Source organism: Gekko japonicus, unplaced genomic scaffold, assembly GCF_001447785.1.
Source record: "Gekko japonicus isolate JY-2015 unplaced genomic scaffold, Gekko_japonicus_V1.1 scaffold141, whole genome shotgun sequence".
Classification (NCBI taxonomy): domain Eukaryota; kingdom Metazoa; phylum Chordata; class Lepidosauria; order Squamata; family Gekkonidae; genus Gekko; species Gekko japonicus.
Window position 1 is genome coordinate 368,743 of NW_015176455.1, and position 14,901 is coordinate 383,643.

At 41.4% G+C, this 14,901-nt stretch overlaps 1 protein-coding gene across 1 annotated transcript in view; it reads left to right on the forward strand.

Moving 5' to 3' along the window:
• Positions 1-404: 404 nt before the first annotated feature.
• CFAP36 (cilia and flagella associated protein 36) overlaps positions 405-14,901 on the forward strand; it is a 41,919-nt gene continuing 27,422 nt past the window's right edge. The window contains exons 1-3 of the mRNA XM_015426925.1: positions 405-733; positions 9,040-9,104; positions 10,745-10,846. Of these exons, the coding sequence (XP_015282411.1) occupies positions 613-733; positions 9,040-9,104; positions 10,745-10,846 (288 nt within the window). The 5' untranslated portion in view covers positions 405-612. The remainder of the gene's footprint in view (positions 734-9,039; positions 9,105-10,744; positions 10,847-14,901) is intronic.

The window sequence follows — 14,901 nt, forward strand, 5'->3', positions numbered from 1 at the left end:
AACAAACAACCCACTGGAGAAAAAGGGGAAACTAAAGGAGACGAGAAAGACGCTATATTCGGCGGCGGCGGCGGCGGGAGGAACCGAAAAAGCCAATAACAGCTACCCTGGAGACCCTCCTTCAAACTAAGCAGGAAGACCGCCAACACCGGTTGTTCTGGACCGCCGTCGGCCAACCACCTTTCCTCTCAGAAGCTGCATCCTCCTGAGCCACAGAGTGGCGGCTAATGGTGTCTCTCTTTGTCAGCCGGCACATTTTCACCCTCTCTCCCCCCCTTGCTCAACAGGAGCGCGCAACGGCGCACGCTCCTTTCCTTGCAACAACAACAACAAAACAAAAAAAAGCAGGGCGGGAAGAAGCACGTGATTGGATTATACGATCAGAAAAGCAGCGGCCGCAGTTACGCTCCTTCAGTGGTGCGCGTGCGTGGCTGCACAGCGTGGATCCCTCCCTTTCACCTCTGTGACGACGTTACCATAGTGACGGAAGGTGAAACCCCCCCCCTGCAACCGTCACCGGATTTTTTCATTTTGCGCCCCCTCCCTTTCGCGTGGCGAACGACGCTTCGAGCGTGTTTTGTGAGGAAAAGAAGGAAAGGGAGGAGAGATGAGATGGCGGCCGAGGGGGAGGCGGAGGCAGAAGTGGAGTGGGTGGTAGACAGCATCGCCGGCTTCCTCCGCAGTCCCGCCTGGTCCATCCCCATCGTGGAGTTCGTGGAACAGAAGTGTGAGGGTGAGATGAGGGGGCCGGGACAGGGGAGGGGCTGGGCGAGCAGAGAATCACCCTGTATTGCGCCATTGGCTCCTTCCCTCGTCGCAGAATAGCGAAATCCTCGAGACGTCTTCCCACAGGCTCTTTCTCCGCAACCCTGGGTTGCTCCTTAAAAACCGACTTTGTTAAATCTCCCCCTCCCAGTGAATTGCTTTTTAGTGTAAAGAAGAAGTCCAAGTTAGGAAATAGGAGAAGCTGCATAAATAAAATTATTATTAGGCACGATGTATCTAGGTTTAGTACCTTAAATTCTATTGATGTTAGTATAGGCAAAGATCACAGGTTGTGTTTTTTTTACCATTTTGGAAGTTTGCTTTGCTGAATGTAATGGGCTTTATCTCTAAGCAAGTATAAATAAGATTGCATCAATAAACAAATAAATAGCGCCTTCTGGACCTTAAATGACCTTAGAGGTGCTTAACTTTTGGTTGATTGTGATGCTGCTGCTGATTAATGATTTTCAAAGGTTAAGAAAAGAGGTTAAAAGCTTGCTGTGATTGTAGCACTTTGGGGCATTGCGTGTTGAGCAAAACTGTTCTCTCCATAATATGGCATATCCCTGTGACACAGCACTTTTAGCGAACGATTTGTGGTGCTGCTTTCCCCATAGCTGGAAAAATTCCACGCTGTAGTTCATATAAAAGCATATGTAAATGTACTGAAATACATTTGCACATTATTCCTTAGTCAGATAAAACATGCCTATATTGATCCAATAGTAGATTAAAACCTGCCAGATGTGCAGACCTATTGGAAATAGTAAAAGGAAGCTTCCCATTTCTCTGGTGTTTTCTTTTTAGTACAAAGGATTGCAGCTGTACTTAGCTGGTTGGCATTATGAAACTGTTTCTCATATAGAAATATTAAAAATATTTAGTAGCTGGTAAAAGTAATATATTAACTTGCTCTAGTTCTTGTATTGTGCCTACTGTGTGGCATATAGCTGAGTCAGTGTTACTGTTGGATAGAGCAAGATGGTATCTGAAGAAGTGAGCAGTGACACATGAAAGCTCATTCCCTGCCACATATTTTGTTAGCCTTTAAGGTGCTACTGGACTCTTTTTTCTGTTGGATAGAGGACCTGGCATCACTAGTGACGAGTGAGCTTTTTTCAGCGCTACAGTTTAACATTTTATATTTAATCTTTAAAGTCTGAAGTCTCCCTCTAACTAATTTAGCTCTTTAAAAGCAATTCTCACCATCTCCATTTAGTGGTTTTCAAAAGATTTTTTTTGGGTAGGCTATGGTTTTCTTGTTTCTGGCACTATAATGTGAGACAGGTCTATTGCTCAGTGGTAGAACATGTGCCTGGCATGCAGAAGGCCCTATGTTTAATACCTGCTATCTTCAGTTAAAGGGATTGGGGGGGAAACCACTGGTTTTTACATTAGAGAGCTGCTGCCTGTTGTAGTAGACAACTACTTTGTTACCTGCTTCAGACCTGGTCAGTTCCTCAGAGTCCCCATAGTCTGTGGGAAACCACTGGTTTTTACATTATAGAGCTGCTGCTAGTTGTAGTAGACAACTACTTTGTTACCTGATTCAGACCTGGTCTGAGTATAAGACAATGTATTAGAAAGAGTTTTTTAGTTGCACCACTGCTTGGATGCAGTTAACCCAGCTTCATAGCATACAGTTCCTCAGAGTCCCCATAGTCTGTGGGTAAGTGAAGTTGCCAGGGTTATTTGAGCCCTGAATACAATGTGCCATGTATGTGACAAAGAAACAAACAATATTCATTGTTAACCATGGTAAAACCATTGAATGTAGTGAAGCTGCTAGGAAATTGGTGAGGTAATATCAGAATAAGGGAGTTTCTTTCTCTGTGTGAGCTGTTATTTTCTCAGTATATTTTAATCTTCTCTAACCAAGCATCTTGTAATATAATGACTTTTGCACCAGCGGTAGGTGATCTGTGTCCTACTAGTTTGTTTTCTCTTTTTTTGTTGTCTCCATTATAGTTAGATCGTCCTTAGAAAGGTAAAGGATGTGGAGGCAGAGGAAACTTTTTGACAACTTATGTGCGGAAAATACAGTAAGACTTATCACTTGTGTAAGAGCTAGATGATAGGTTTTAAAGATGTGTTTTGGAATTTGGATTGTTTTGAAAAAAAGTTCCTGGATGAAGAATGTGTTTTGGAATTTGGATTGTTTTGAAAAAAAGTCCCTGGATGAAGAAATGTTAAGTTTTTTGGGTGTGTGTGTGTGTGTACTTTATTTAGAGTATGAGAAATATGCAAATAAGCAGGCTTGCTGGATAAAGAACCACAGGTAGAAACTGACCGAAGAAGGATTAAAACATACACCAGAATATAGATACCTTCCCTCTACATTTCGTTGCTTTCAGTGAGATATTCAGTTGGCTTCCTTCCACATTCTTGCACAGTTTTTAAGATTTGAATTGCTAGCTCCAGAAAGAACATTTGTCATTTAAAAATCTATATAGATGTGTAACTTATGCATAAATCTACATCAGGGATCAGCAGCTAGTTTATAGCATAGTTTGTGTTGAGTATGAGAAGAAACTAGAAGCCACCTTAAGGCAAAGAGAAAGGTGGTGTACAAATATATAAATAAATACACTTATTTCATAAGAACGTAAGAAGAGCCCTGCTGGATCAGACCAGTAAGCCATCAAGTCCAGCATCCTGTCTCACACAGTGGCCAACCAGTTCCTCTGGACAGCTAACAACAGGGCATAGAGTCCGAGGCCTTCCCTTGATGTTGCCTTCTGGCTCTGGGATTCAGAGGCTTAGTGCCTCTGAATTTGGAGGTTCCTCTCAGATTTATCTTCCATCAATCTATCTAATCCCCTTTTTAAACTGTTTATTCCTGTGGCCATCACTACGTCCTCTGGCAGTGAATTCCACATTTTAATCACTCTCTGTGTAATGTAGTATTTCTTTTTGTCTGTCCGGAACCTACTGCCCATCAGCTTCATTAGATGTGGGAGAAAAAAGTTCTCTTTGTCAACTCTGCCTCATCTTCTGCATAATTTTATAAACCTCTATCATGTCCACCCTTAGTTGTCTTTTTTCTAAACTGAAAAGTCCCAGACTCTTCAGACTCTCATCATAGGGAAGGTCCTCCAACCCCCTAATCATCTTGGTTGCCCCTCCGAACTGTACACTCAAGCTTGGCAATGTCTTTTTTGAGATATGGTGACCAGAACTGTACACAGTATTCCAAATGAGGCTGTACCGTAGATCTATACAGGAGGATTACAATATTGGCCGTTTTATTCTTAATCCTTGTCCTAATAATCCCTAAAACAAAGTTTGCCTTTTTCAACACTGCAGCACACTGGGTTGACACTTTCATTGTACTACCCACTATGACCCCAAGATCATTTTCCCTCTCAGTCTCAGCAAGTTCACACCCCATTAACCTATACTTGAAGTTGGGATTTTTAGTCCCAATGTGCATCGCCTTACGCTTACCAACACTGAGCTTCATTTGCCACATTGTCGCCCAGTTTGTAGATGTCCTCTTGGAGATCTTCACAGTCAGCCTTAGTTTTCACCATCCTGAATAATTTGGTGTCATCTGCAAACTTGGCCACTACACTAGTCACCCCCAGATCATTGATGAATCAATTAAATAGTAACAGCCCTAACACCAATCCTTGTGGGACCCCCATTACTTAGTTCCCTCCACTGTGAGAACAGTCCATTGATTCCTACTCTTTGCTTCCTGTCATTTAACCACTTTTTAATCGATAAGAGGACCGGTCCATTTATCCCATGGCTGCTATGTTTACTCAGGAGTCTTTGGTGAGGTACCTTGTCAAAAGCCTTTCAGAAGTCCAGGTATCTACCAGGTCACCGTTGTCTACATGCTTGGTCAATTTCTCAAAGAACTCCAAAAGGTTGGTGAGGCAGGACTTCCCTTTGCAGAGGTCATGCTGATTTTCCCTCAACAGGCTTTGTTCCTCTATGTGCCTAACAATTCTATCTTTGAATACAGTTTCTCCTAATTTGACCTGTAATTTCCTGGTTTTCTCTGTATCCATGGCTGGCCTGTCATAGTCAAATTTTAGACTCTCGCCTAGGGCGACGGCTTGTGATCCGAGCGCTCCCCCAAAAGGGGGTGCCACTGTGATGGAGAAGCTGCGGGCTCCGCTCAGTGTCCGGCGGCACGGCAGACCACCGGGAGGGAGGGAGCGGCTGGCGGTAAGCAGGAGCGTCGGGGTGGAAAAGGTGAAGCCAAGAAGACACCGGGGGGAGGAGGCTTGCTCTGGCTGGCTTCAGACTCGGCGGAGCAACAGGCAAAGCAGCCTCTGGCCGGCCTCACCGGAGGGGCGGTGGGTGAGGATGTTCCACACGAGGGTCTCTCCCTCCAATGCCTGGCAATCCGAAACAGGCCCCTCCCGTGGGCCACGTCCCACTCACCTGCCCACCCAGAGGAACGCTGGCAGTCCTGCCCTGGCTCCAGGCTGGGTTGAGCGGAGATGGGGACTCAGGCGAGGAAAGCGTACAGCTGCCCCCAGCCAGGAAGCCGCCTTCCCCCATTGCCCGGTCTCCTGCATGGGGAGAGCCGGGCAGGCAGGCTCGGGGGCGGGGCTGCTTCCAGAGCACGGCTCTCTGAGGAGGCAGCTGTTCCCACTCTGAGTCCCCCAGGCTCCGTGCCCTGCCCTCCAGCCACCTTAGGGACTGGCCCCTCAGAGGATCTGCGACTCCGGTGAGGGGGGGGTGCCACAAGGCAGCCTCGCCTGCGGGGGCACCACAACTTAGCCTCGCCTAGAGCGCAAAAAAATGGGTCCGGCCCTGTCTGTATCCCTTGTTGTCACATTTGCTGCCACGATCTTCTGGTATAGTGACTGAATTTAGTGATAGGGCTTGGATTAAAGCATTTTTTTTAAGTGAAGGTTTTAAAATCTGAGGGAGGATCTATTCTACTTGGGTTATCCAGACAGATACACATTACAGCCAATGGGATCAACTATTGGAAAAGAAAATGAAATGCCTAGGAATAACAAATGATATGATTAAAAATACAGCAACTAAAGACATTAGAAGACAAATTAAAGAATTTGTAAGTAAATTGGATGTTACAAGTACGTCTATTAGGGTGCGCAGGGTATATTCGACACTTCATTTGGCAGTTGCCCTCCCGATGCGACTGTCAAAATATTTTTATCAATTGACAGTCCCAAAACTAAGAAGAGCTTTTACTTTGGCAAGACTGAATGTTCTTCCCTCAACAGTTTTGGAGGGCAGATATAATAAAGTATCATACTCTAATAGAACATGCAGATGCTCATATCATACAATCGAAACCATTGCACATATGATTATGGAGTTGAGAGCTAATTTAGTCACCCCTTAAAGATATGGAACTGCTAAATGTGAGAGCCCAGGTGTCATGGCTACTATTGGATACCAATGATCGTGTCACCCTCTCAGTGGCAAATTCATAGGCACAATAATCAAATACAAGAGAAATCATACTAAGGTCTTTTAAAATATTTGGTTCTAATTTCTGCTTAAGGTGATAGCCATATGAGCAGGACTTAGATAGATAGGTTACATATATAGGTTAGTAGATCAACAATCTTACATCTGAGTTCTTTAAGAACTCTTGAGTGTATGCCATCAGGACCTAGAGACTTATCAGTTTTTAAGTTCCCCAGAAGGTCCAGAACTTGTGGTCACCTCAATTTGGCACAGTTCTTCAGACTCCTTTCCTGAAAACGGGGGCTATGGCATGGGTTCGGGCCCCATACCTTCCACAGTGAATGCAGAAGAAAAAATGGCATTGAGCTTCTCTGCCATCTCCCATCTTCCTTTAGCAATTCCTTTATTCCTTTGTTATCCAAAGGCCCTGCTGCTTCTCTGGCTGGTTTTCTGCTCTGGATATATTTTTTAAAATGTTTATTGTTTGTCTTGATGCTTTTAGCAACCCACTCCTTAAAATCTCTTTTTGCATGCCTAATTATTGACTTACATTTTTTTTTTGCCAGAGCCTGCGGTCCCACCTGTTCAATTCATTGGGCAGACCTTCCACTATTTTAAAGAAACCTCATTACTTTTTATAGCTTCCTTAGCTTCTAATGCATTCTATTTGGGCTTCAATTCGTGTGGTTTTAAATAGCTTCCAAGGATCCTTTATGGATTTGACTCTCTTGTGTTTTCCCTTCAGCTTTCTTTTTATTATTCTCCTCATTTTTGTAAAGTTCCCTCTTTTAAAATCAAATGTGACTGTTCTGGACTATAGGTAACTTTCCATTGACCTGAATGCTGAACGTAATAACATTGCGATCACTATTCCCTATTAGTGCAACAACCTCTATATCTCATCAGGTCTTGAGACCCGCTTAGAACCAAATCCAAGATCACTACCCCTCTGGTTGGCTCTGTGACCACCTGTTCCAGTGCAAAGTAATTTCTGATGTATAGGAATCTAATTTCTACCGCATTACTTGAGCAATGCTCCCTCTAAGATGTGGAGTCTTGTGAGCAAAAATTCTAGTTTGTGAGCTACTGGCATTAAATTTGTGAGTGAGCAATTTGGCTACTGTATAAATTAGTTTGCTCTGGAGCCATCCTTCCTGAGCTACGACAAAAATGTGTGAGCCGGAGGCTAAAAAACTGTGAGCTAACTCACACTAAGTCAGCTTAGAAGGAACACTGGACTTGAGCACATCCTGCATCAGAACATTCACTACAGAAATGAATTGGATTTACAACACATTGCTTTAAGTACAGCAGCCAAAGCCTTGGAGTTGAAGTGGTTTTAAAAATAGTTAACAAGTCATCTTTTTCCTGTTGCTGGCCCATCCTTCTCATGAAAATGGGGAACTCTGTAACTTCATGACTTTTTAGTAGACACCTCAAGCAAGATCAGTGGAGAATAGCAAGTACTGTTTACATTTTTGTTAGGTTTCTTAACTGCTTTTTCAGTTTATTTTTGAATACTTCCACTGGAATAATGTTCTTCCCACAGGCAGTCTGAATTTAAAGTGATATTTGCCCTCCAGACTAAACTACTTTGGTTTCTGAATGTTTTGATTAACTGGAGCAACTGAGCTGTTTAATTAGATCTTCATCAAGTACTTCTCAGATTTGTATGGGTTGCTGTATGTGATGTTTATAAGGACAGTATTTTACAACAGTTCTTTTTTAAAAAAATGTTACAATGTGATATTGGCCTAGGACCACTGTTGCTTGATAGAGTCTGGGTTTTTTTTAGGAAGTCTCTTCACATTTTCATTAAAATTAATGGTATAAGTGAGAATATCGGCAGTACCTGCATATGTTTGAGTCTACACATATGCAGATAATTTTCTGTGGCATTAATGAAAGATCCATAAACAGGCATGGGATAAAGTGTGGATTATGACCCTATTGTGATCATGGAAGTCTGAGCTGTGAATTTTACTGTTAAGGATCCAGCTCCTTGAGTCTAGAGATCGCACTGCAGATAGATGGCATGTAGAGACGGGGGGAGGGTGAACTGTGGGGTAAGTGAAGCAGTGGGGAGTATTGGGCAGATAGGGGAAAATAATACTTAGTATTTATATAACACTTCAGTTAAAATACCTCACATACATTTTCTTGTAAGACTAACCTTTGTAATATAGTTTAGTATTGTAATCCCCATATGGCAGATGACAGGCAGACAGGAGTGGCTTACTAAAGGTCCCGTGCAGTGTTCCCTCTAAGCTAAGTTAGTGTGAGCTAGCTCACAGCTTTTTAGCCTCCAGCTCACACATTTTTGTCTTAGTTCAGGAAGGATGGCTCCAGAGCAAACTAATTTATGCAGCAGCCAAATTGCTCACTCACAACTTTAATGCCAGTAGCTCACAAAGTAGAATTTTTGCTCATCAGACTCCACAGTTTAGAGGGAACATTGGTCCCATGATGTATTCATTGCAGAGGCAAGGTCTGAACCAAGAACTTCTCGGATCACAGTTCATTCACTTAGCCACTGCTGTAACCAAAGGAGGTATATCAGATTAAGTTTCCAGGTTGAGAGGGTGTTGAAGATGTGATAAAGTTGTAAGGGAAGTTGAATTATTTGCAGTTTAGGAAATGCCTGTTCTATAGCCCATGCAATTTCGTAGGTCATTACATTTTGCAGTTTAGATAAATTTATCATATTAGGAATATAATTTCCAGATCTTTATAGATTCAGAATATTTTAGAAATGGCAGTGCAATTCTAGGAATACTTTTCTGGGTGTAAGCCTTTTTGAATATACTTCTTCAGGATTGTTCTCTGAGGATTTTTGAACTGTCTCCATATTAAAGAAAGTTTGTTTTACAGTTTTTGATGATGAAGAAGAAAGCAAGTTGTCTTACACTGAGATTCATCAGGAGTATAAAGCTTTGGTGAGTAATATCCACTTTTACCAAACATTTTATAGAAAATAATACAACTAGTGAACCACTATAGATGATTTATTGCTGGTTCAGGTTTTTGTAAAGAACAATGGAAATTCTGACATTTTTCTTGAGCACCAATGTGCTTGACTTATTACATTTGTGCTATGTCAGAGAATCAGTATTGTGTTACTTTGTGCTGAGTGTTGAGAGTCAGCACTGTATGTTAAAGCAGTTGCATGACTGGCATCAAAAGCGGCAACCCTCAAATTCCTGTGTTTTTTTAACCTCAGTAATGTCAAGCACTACAAAATGGTTGATGTGATGCCACTGTGCTCCAAGTTTTCCAAACCCTGCAAGTAATAATGGAGTGCGCTCAGCAACATGCAGTGCAGTCATGTATTTTGTACCAATGGACATTTACTGGGACTGGGGAAGAAAGAGATGTGAACTTGTCTTCAGCAACCACATGACTGTTATAATGTCTAGGTTGGCTTACTTGGGCTTAAGTATAAACAAAGTACTAAGTATGTGGCTGTCAGGTACAAATACAGCACTAGTAACAATTTATTAATACATATAAATAATTGTAAGATAAACAATATTGTACATGTGTTTCACACCATCAATTTTTTTTAAAGGTTCCCCTCCTCAAGCATGACATATCAAGTATAGCAATTTCACATATTTTTTCAGTGGGAGAGAACCATAAGGCCATGACAGTTCAGTTCACAACTCCATATTCAAACCAGATGCGTAAGGCAGTAATAAATCCAGTTCATAACTCTCAGATAAGATGAGCTCATAACTCCTCTCTGATACGGATGGGTTGCCAGCTCTGTTCCTGTTTCTAGTAGATCTTCATCAGAATAATTCTTATCTATAGACAAAATATACTGCTAACCATCAAACCCACAAATAAAATGTTTAGAATGTGTTAGCAAGAATTAGTGACCTTACAATTCCAGATAAAGTGCACCGATAAATATTCAGCTTCAATTGAGCAGTCAGAAAATTGAGCAGTCAGCTGCTCAATTGAAGCTTGAATATTGAAGCTTGAACATTTATTGGTGCACTTTATCTGTAACTGCAAGGTCAGTAATTCTTGCTAATATTTATTTATTAGTTTGATTTATACCCTGCCCTCCCTGCCAAGGCAGGCTCAGGGCGGCTTACATAAAAATGCATATATAAATACAGTTAAAATCATACATAAAACAACCATAAACAGTCAGTTTACATTTTAAACATTCTATTAAACTGAATTGTCACGGCCCTAGAGTTCTCTCCCACTGAAAAAATATGTGAAATTTCTATACTTGATATGTCATGCTTGAGGAGGGGAATCTTTAAAAATTTTGATGGTGTGAAACATGTCTACAATATTGTTTGTTATCTTACAATTATTTATATGTATTAATTGTTGTTAACTTGTTCTGTATTTGTACCTGACAGCCACATACTTTGTTTATAGTTTTTGGCTGAGCTACTATTTTTATTTTTTAGCCGCCCTGAGCCCGTTCGTGGGAAGGGCGGGGTAAAAATGCAAATAAATAAATAAATAAATTTATTGCTGCTTACATAGGCTTACTTCAAAAATAGTAATTGTTTGTTTGATTATCCATATGCTGTGCTGTTTATCACTGTAGGTTGAAAAGTTGTTAGACACTTACCTTAAGGAGGTTGGAATTAATGAAGAGAAATTTCAAGAAGCTTGTATGTCTCCACTTGCCAAGACTCGAACCTCACAGGTAAATCTTTTAATATAATTAATTTCTTTCCTAGAAATATATTTATTTACATTGTTTACATAAAAGTTCCAATGGGGACCCAAAGCAGCTTACAATGTTCTCCTGTCTACCATTTTAACCTCACAACATCACTGTAGAACAAAGTTTGAGTCCAGTGGCACCTTTAAGAGCAACAAAGTTTTATTCAAGGTAGAAGCTTTCTTTCTTTCTTTTTTTAAGTACCCATAGGTACACTTTTAATAATTTTTTTTTAACCTACAACAAACAAATCTACACACTACACCGGAGAGGAGTAAATAGAGGAAGTTCCTGCCTGAATTTGGAGATTAAAAGAAGTCAGCCCGTGGGTGATCGTTTTAAAAATCGTTGGAAAAGACTTTGCTAGCGGAGTACCATTGGGACACTACTAATATACTAACATAGACTCTGCATTTAACCGGTTTGAAAAAAGAAGTTTGACAACACACAGAAGAAGCCAAAGAAGAAAATTTTAACTTTATTAACAGATTAGCTTTACCAGTTAAAACATCACTCATCTTTCTCTTGATCCCACTATATACCCTCCCCCTTTCAAACTAAGCGAAATATCTCTCCTTTTTAGGAGAGGAAATAAAGCTTTTAAATTAAAAAAACAACAACTATGGACCCAAACTATGGAAGCTTTCATGTGCACATATACTTCTTCAGATACATTGAAATGGAAGTTACTGGTCCATACATATAGACAGAGGGTGAGCAGCAAATTAGCATACAACGTAATGAAGATCTTTAGCAGATTCAAGGACCAAACAGAAATAGCAAGCTTAGTTTATATGGTTACCATTTGTTTGGGTTTAATTCCAGGGTGATCTGGTCCATGGGGTCGCGAAGAGTCAGACTCGACTGTGCGACTGAACAAAAAAAATTCCAGGGGGGAAACATAGTGAAGGAAATAAATATACTAAAATTGGAGGTTGATGGGCTGATGTGCTCTTCTTAAATGTGGGATACTGAGAGTAATTAGCTGAGACCCTGTCATTACGCTCCATCCATCTCCTCTCAAGCATGGAGGTGACCTTTGTTTTGCTGCTTCAGACCAACATGGCTACCCACCTGAATCTAACATCTATGTGACATAAGTTACTTTGAGAGTGTTACTGGCCCAAGGTCACATAGCAAGTGTCCGTGGTAGAGTGGAGATTTGAACCTGGGTCTCCCAGATCCTGTTCTGACTTGCTTAACAGTTAAACCATACTGTCTTTATAGATGAGTTTCACTTCATAAGATTTTTATTTTGTACAAAATGTCTTGTTTATAAAAACACAAAATGATCTATTTTTATTTAAAATAATTTTGTACACATACATTTTCCCCGTTTCAGAGCTATTGACTCTTAGGAACTGATTTGGATACTTGAATCTTAAGCATCAGATCTGAGCACTTTAATGAAAGACTCCAATGGAACTCCTGCACAATTATATGATACTGTTAATTGATAATGTAGTTAATTGGGTTCAAGGAGTTATCCTGTTCTGAATGGAGTTATAGAGCATGGGGGGTAGTCGTGTTAGAGCCATGCCTATGGATGGAGAATTAGGTCTACTCTATGGCACATAGCACCTTTTAGCAACTTCAGTTGGCTGCACTAGCTGTGGCTTCTTGAGAAGCTCTGACATCCAAGTTAGAGCGCATTGCAATAATCAAGGAGTTTGGCAACTTCAGTTAGTATAGAATGTGGCAACAAGATTATGGAGTGTCATACTACAGATGACATAGGTTGCCAGTTTTAAATAACTACACTGGCTGTCAGTTTGTTTCTGGACACAATTCAAAGTGGTAGTTCTTACCTTACTGGTTTGTACCTTTTGAAGCTCTAAGCCTGGGACTGGGGTCCCTTCATATCAACCCATTTGCCAGTGATGATTGTCATCTGAAGCACTGTTTAAGAACATGAGAACATAAAAGAAGCCATGTTGGATCAGACTAGTGGCCCATTCAGTCCAACACTTTGTGTCACACAGTGGCTAAAACCAGGTGCCATCAGGAGGTCTGCCAGCAGGGCCACAACTCCAGAAGCTCTCTCATTGTTGCCCCCCAAGTACCAAGAATACAGAGCGTCACTGCCCCAGACATAGTGTTCCATCTGAACCTTGTGGCTAATAGCCACTGGTGAACCTCTGCTCCATATGTGCATCTAATCCCCTCTTGAAGCTGTCTATGCTTGTAGCTGCCACCACTTTCTGTGGCAGGGAATTCCACATGTTAATTACTCTTTGGGTGAAGAAGTATTTCCTTTTATCTGTTCTAAATCTACTGCTAATTAATTTAAATTGAGTGCCCATGAGTTCTTGTATTGTGAGAAAAATACTTCTTTACCTTCTCCCATGAATAATTTTATAAACTGCTATCATGTCACCCCTCAGTCATTGTTTCTCCAAGGTAACCTCTTTAAAGTGTTTCATCTCCTTAATGATTTTAGTTGCCTTTTTCTTCACTTTTCCCAATACTATATCTTTTTTGAGGTGCGGTGACCAGAACTGTACACAGTATTCCAAATGAGTCCTCACCATCAGTTATACAGGGGTACTAGGATACTGACAGATTTGTTTTCAGTTCCCTTCCTAATAATTCCCCAGCATAGTATTTGCCTTTTTTATTGTTGTCGCACACTGAGTTGACATTTTCAGTGAGTTATCTACCACGACTCCCAAGATATCTCTTTTGGTCAGTCTCCGCCAGTTTGGATCCCATCAGTGTGTATTTATAGTTAGGATTTTTTACTCCAGTGTGCATTACTTTGCACTTACCAATGTTGAACCTCATTTGCCACGTTGATGCCCACTTGCCCAGCGTTGACAGATCGCTCTGGAGTACCTCACAAGCCTCCTTGGTTCTCACCACTTCACTGCTTACTCCCAACTTCAAATCGTTAATGAACAAGTTAAACAGCATCGGACCCAGCACTAAGCCCTGCGGTACCCCACTGCTTACCACCCTCCACTGTGAAAATTGCCCGTTTATACTCACTCTGTCTCTTGTTAATTAACCAGTTTTTAATCCACAAGAGGACTTGTCCTCTTATCCCATGACTGCTGAGTTTACTTAGGAGTTTTTGATGAGGGACTTTATCAAAAGCTTTCTGGAAGTCTAAGTAAACAATATCTGTTGTGTTACTCTTGTCCACATGTTTGTTCACTCCCCTCAAAGAACTCTTAACAGGTTAGTGAGATAAGATCTTCCCTTATAGAACCCATGTTGACTCTTCCTCAATAGTTTTTGCTCATCAATGTGCCTACTAATTCTTTCCTTAATAACAGTTTCCACCAACTTACCTGGTATCGATGTCAGACTGACTGGCCTGTAATTCTCCAGATCTTCTCTGGAACCCTTTTTAAAGATGGGAGTGACATTAGCTACCTTCCAGTCCTCAGGAATGGAGGCAGATTTTAATGAAAGATTACATATTTTTGTTGGGAGATTCACAAGTTCACATTTGAGTTCTTTCAGATCTCTCGGATGTATGCCATCCGGAGCTGGTGATTTATCAGATTTTAAGTTGTCTATCAGTTGTAGGACCTCTTCTGTAAGGGATTTGACCCACCTTACCTTTCCCTTCAGTTTCTTCTTCACAAGCCCCCTCATTTGAAAGACGTTACCCCTTTCTAAAGTTAAAAGTTGTTGTGTTGGTCTTTTTGAGCAACACCCTATTTGCTGTTCAACATCTATATGCGCCCCCTTGCCCAGATTGTCTGGAGGTATGGACTGGGCTGTCACCAATATGCAGATGACACCCAGCTCTATCTGTTGTTGGATGGCCAGTCAGACTCTAGTCCGCTAGATCTGGACCTGGCGTTGAAAGCTGTGGCTGGTTGGCTTAGACTGAGTTGACTGAAATTGAATCTGACGAAGACGGAGGTCCTGTGCCTGAGTCAGAGCGGACCAAGGTTAGGGATCCCTCTCCTGACCTTCGATGGGATGTCATTGGTGCCAGTGCCAGAGGCTAGGAGCTTGAGAGTGCTCCTGGATGCCTCCTTAACGATGGTGGCCCAGGTAGCAGCCACTGCAAAGTCTTGCTT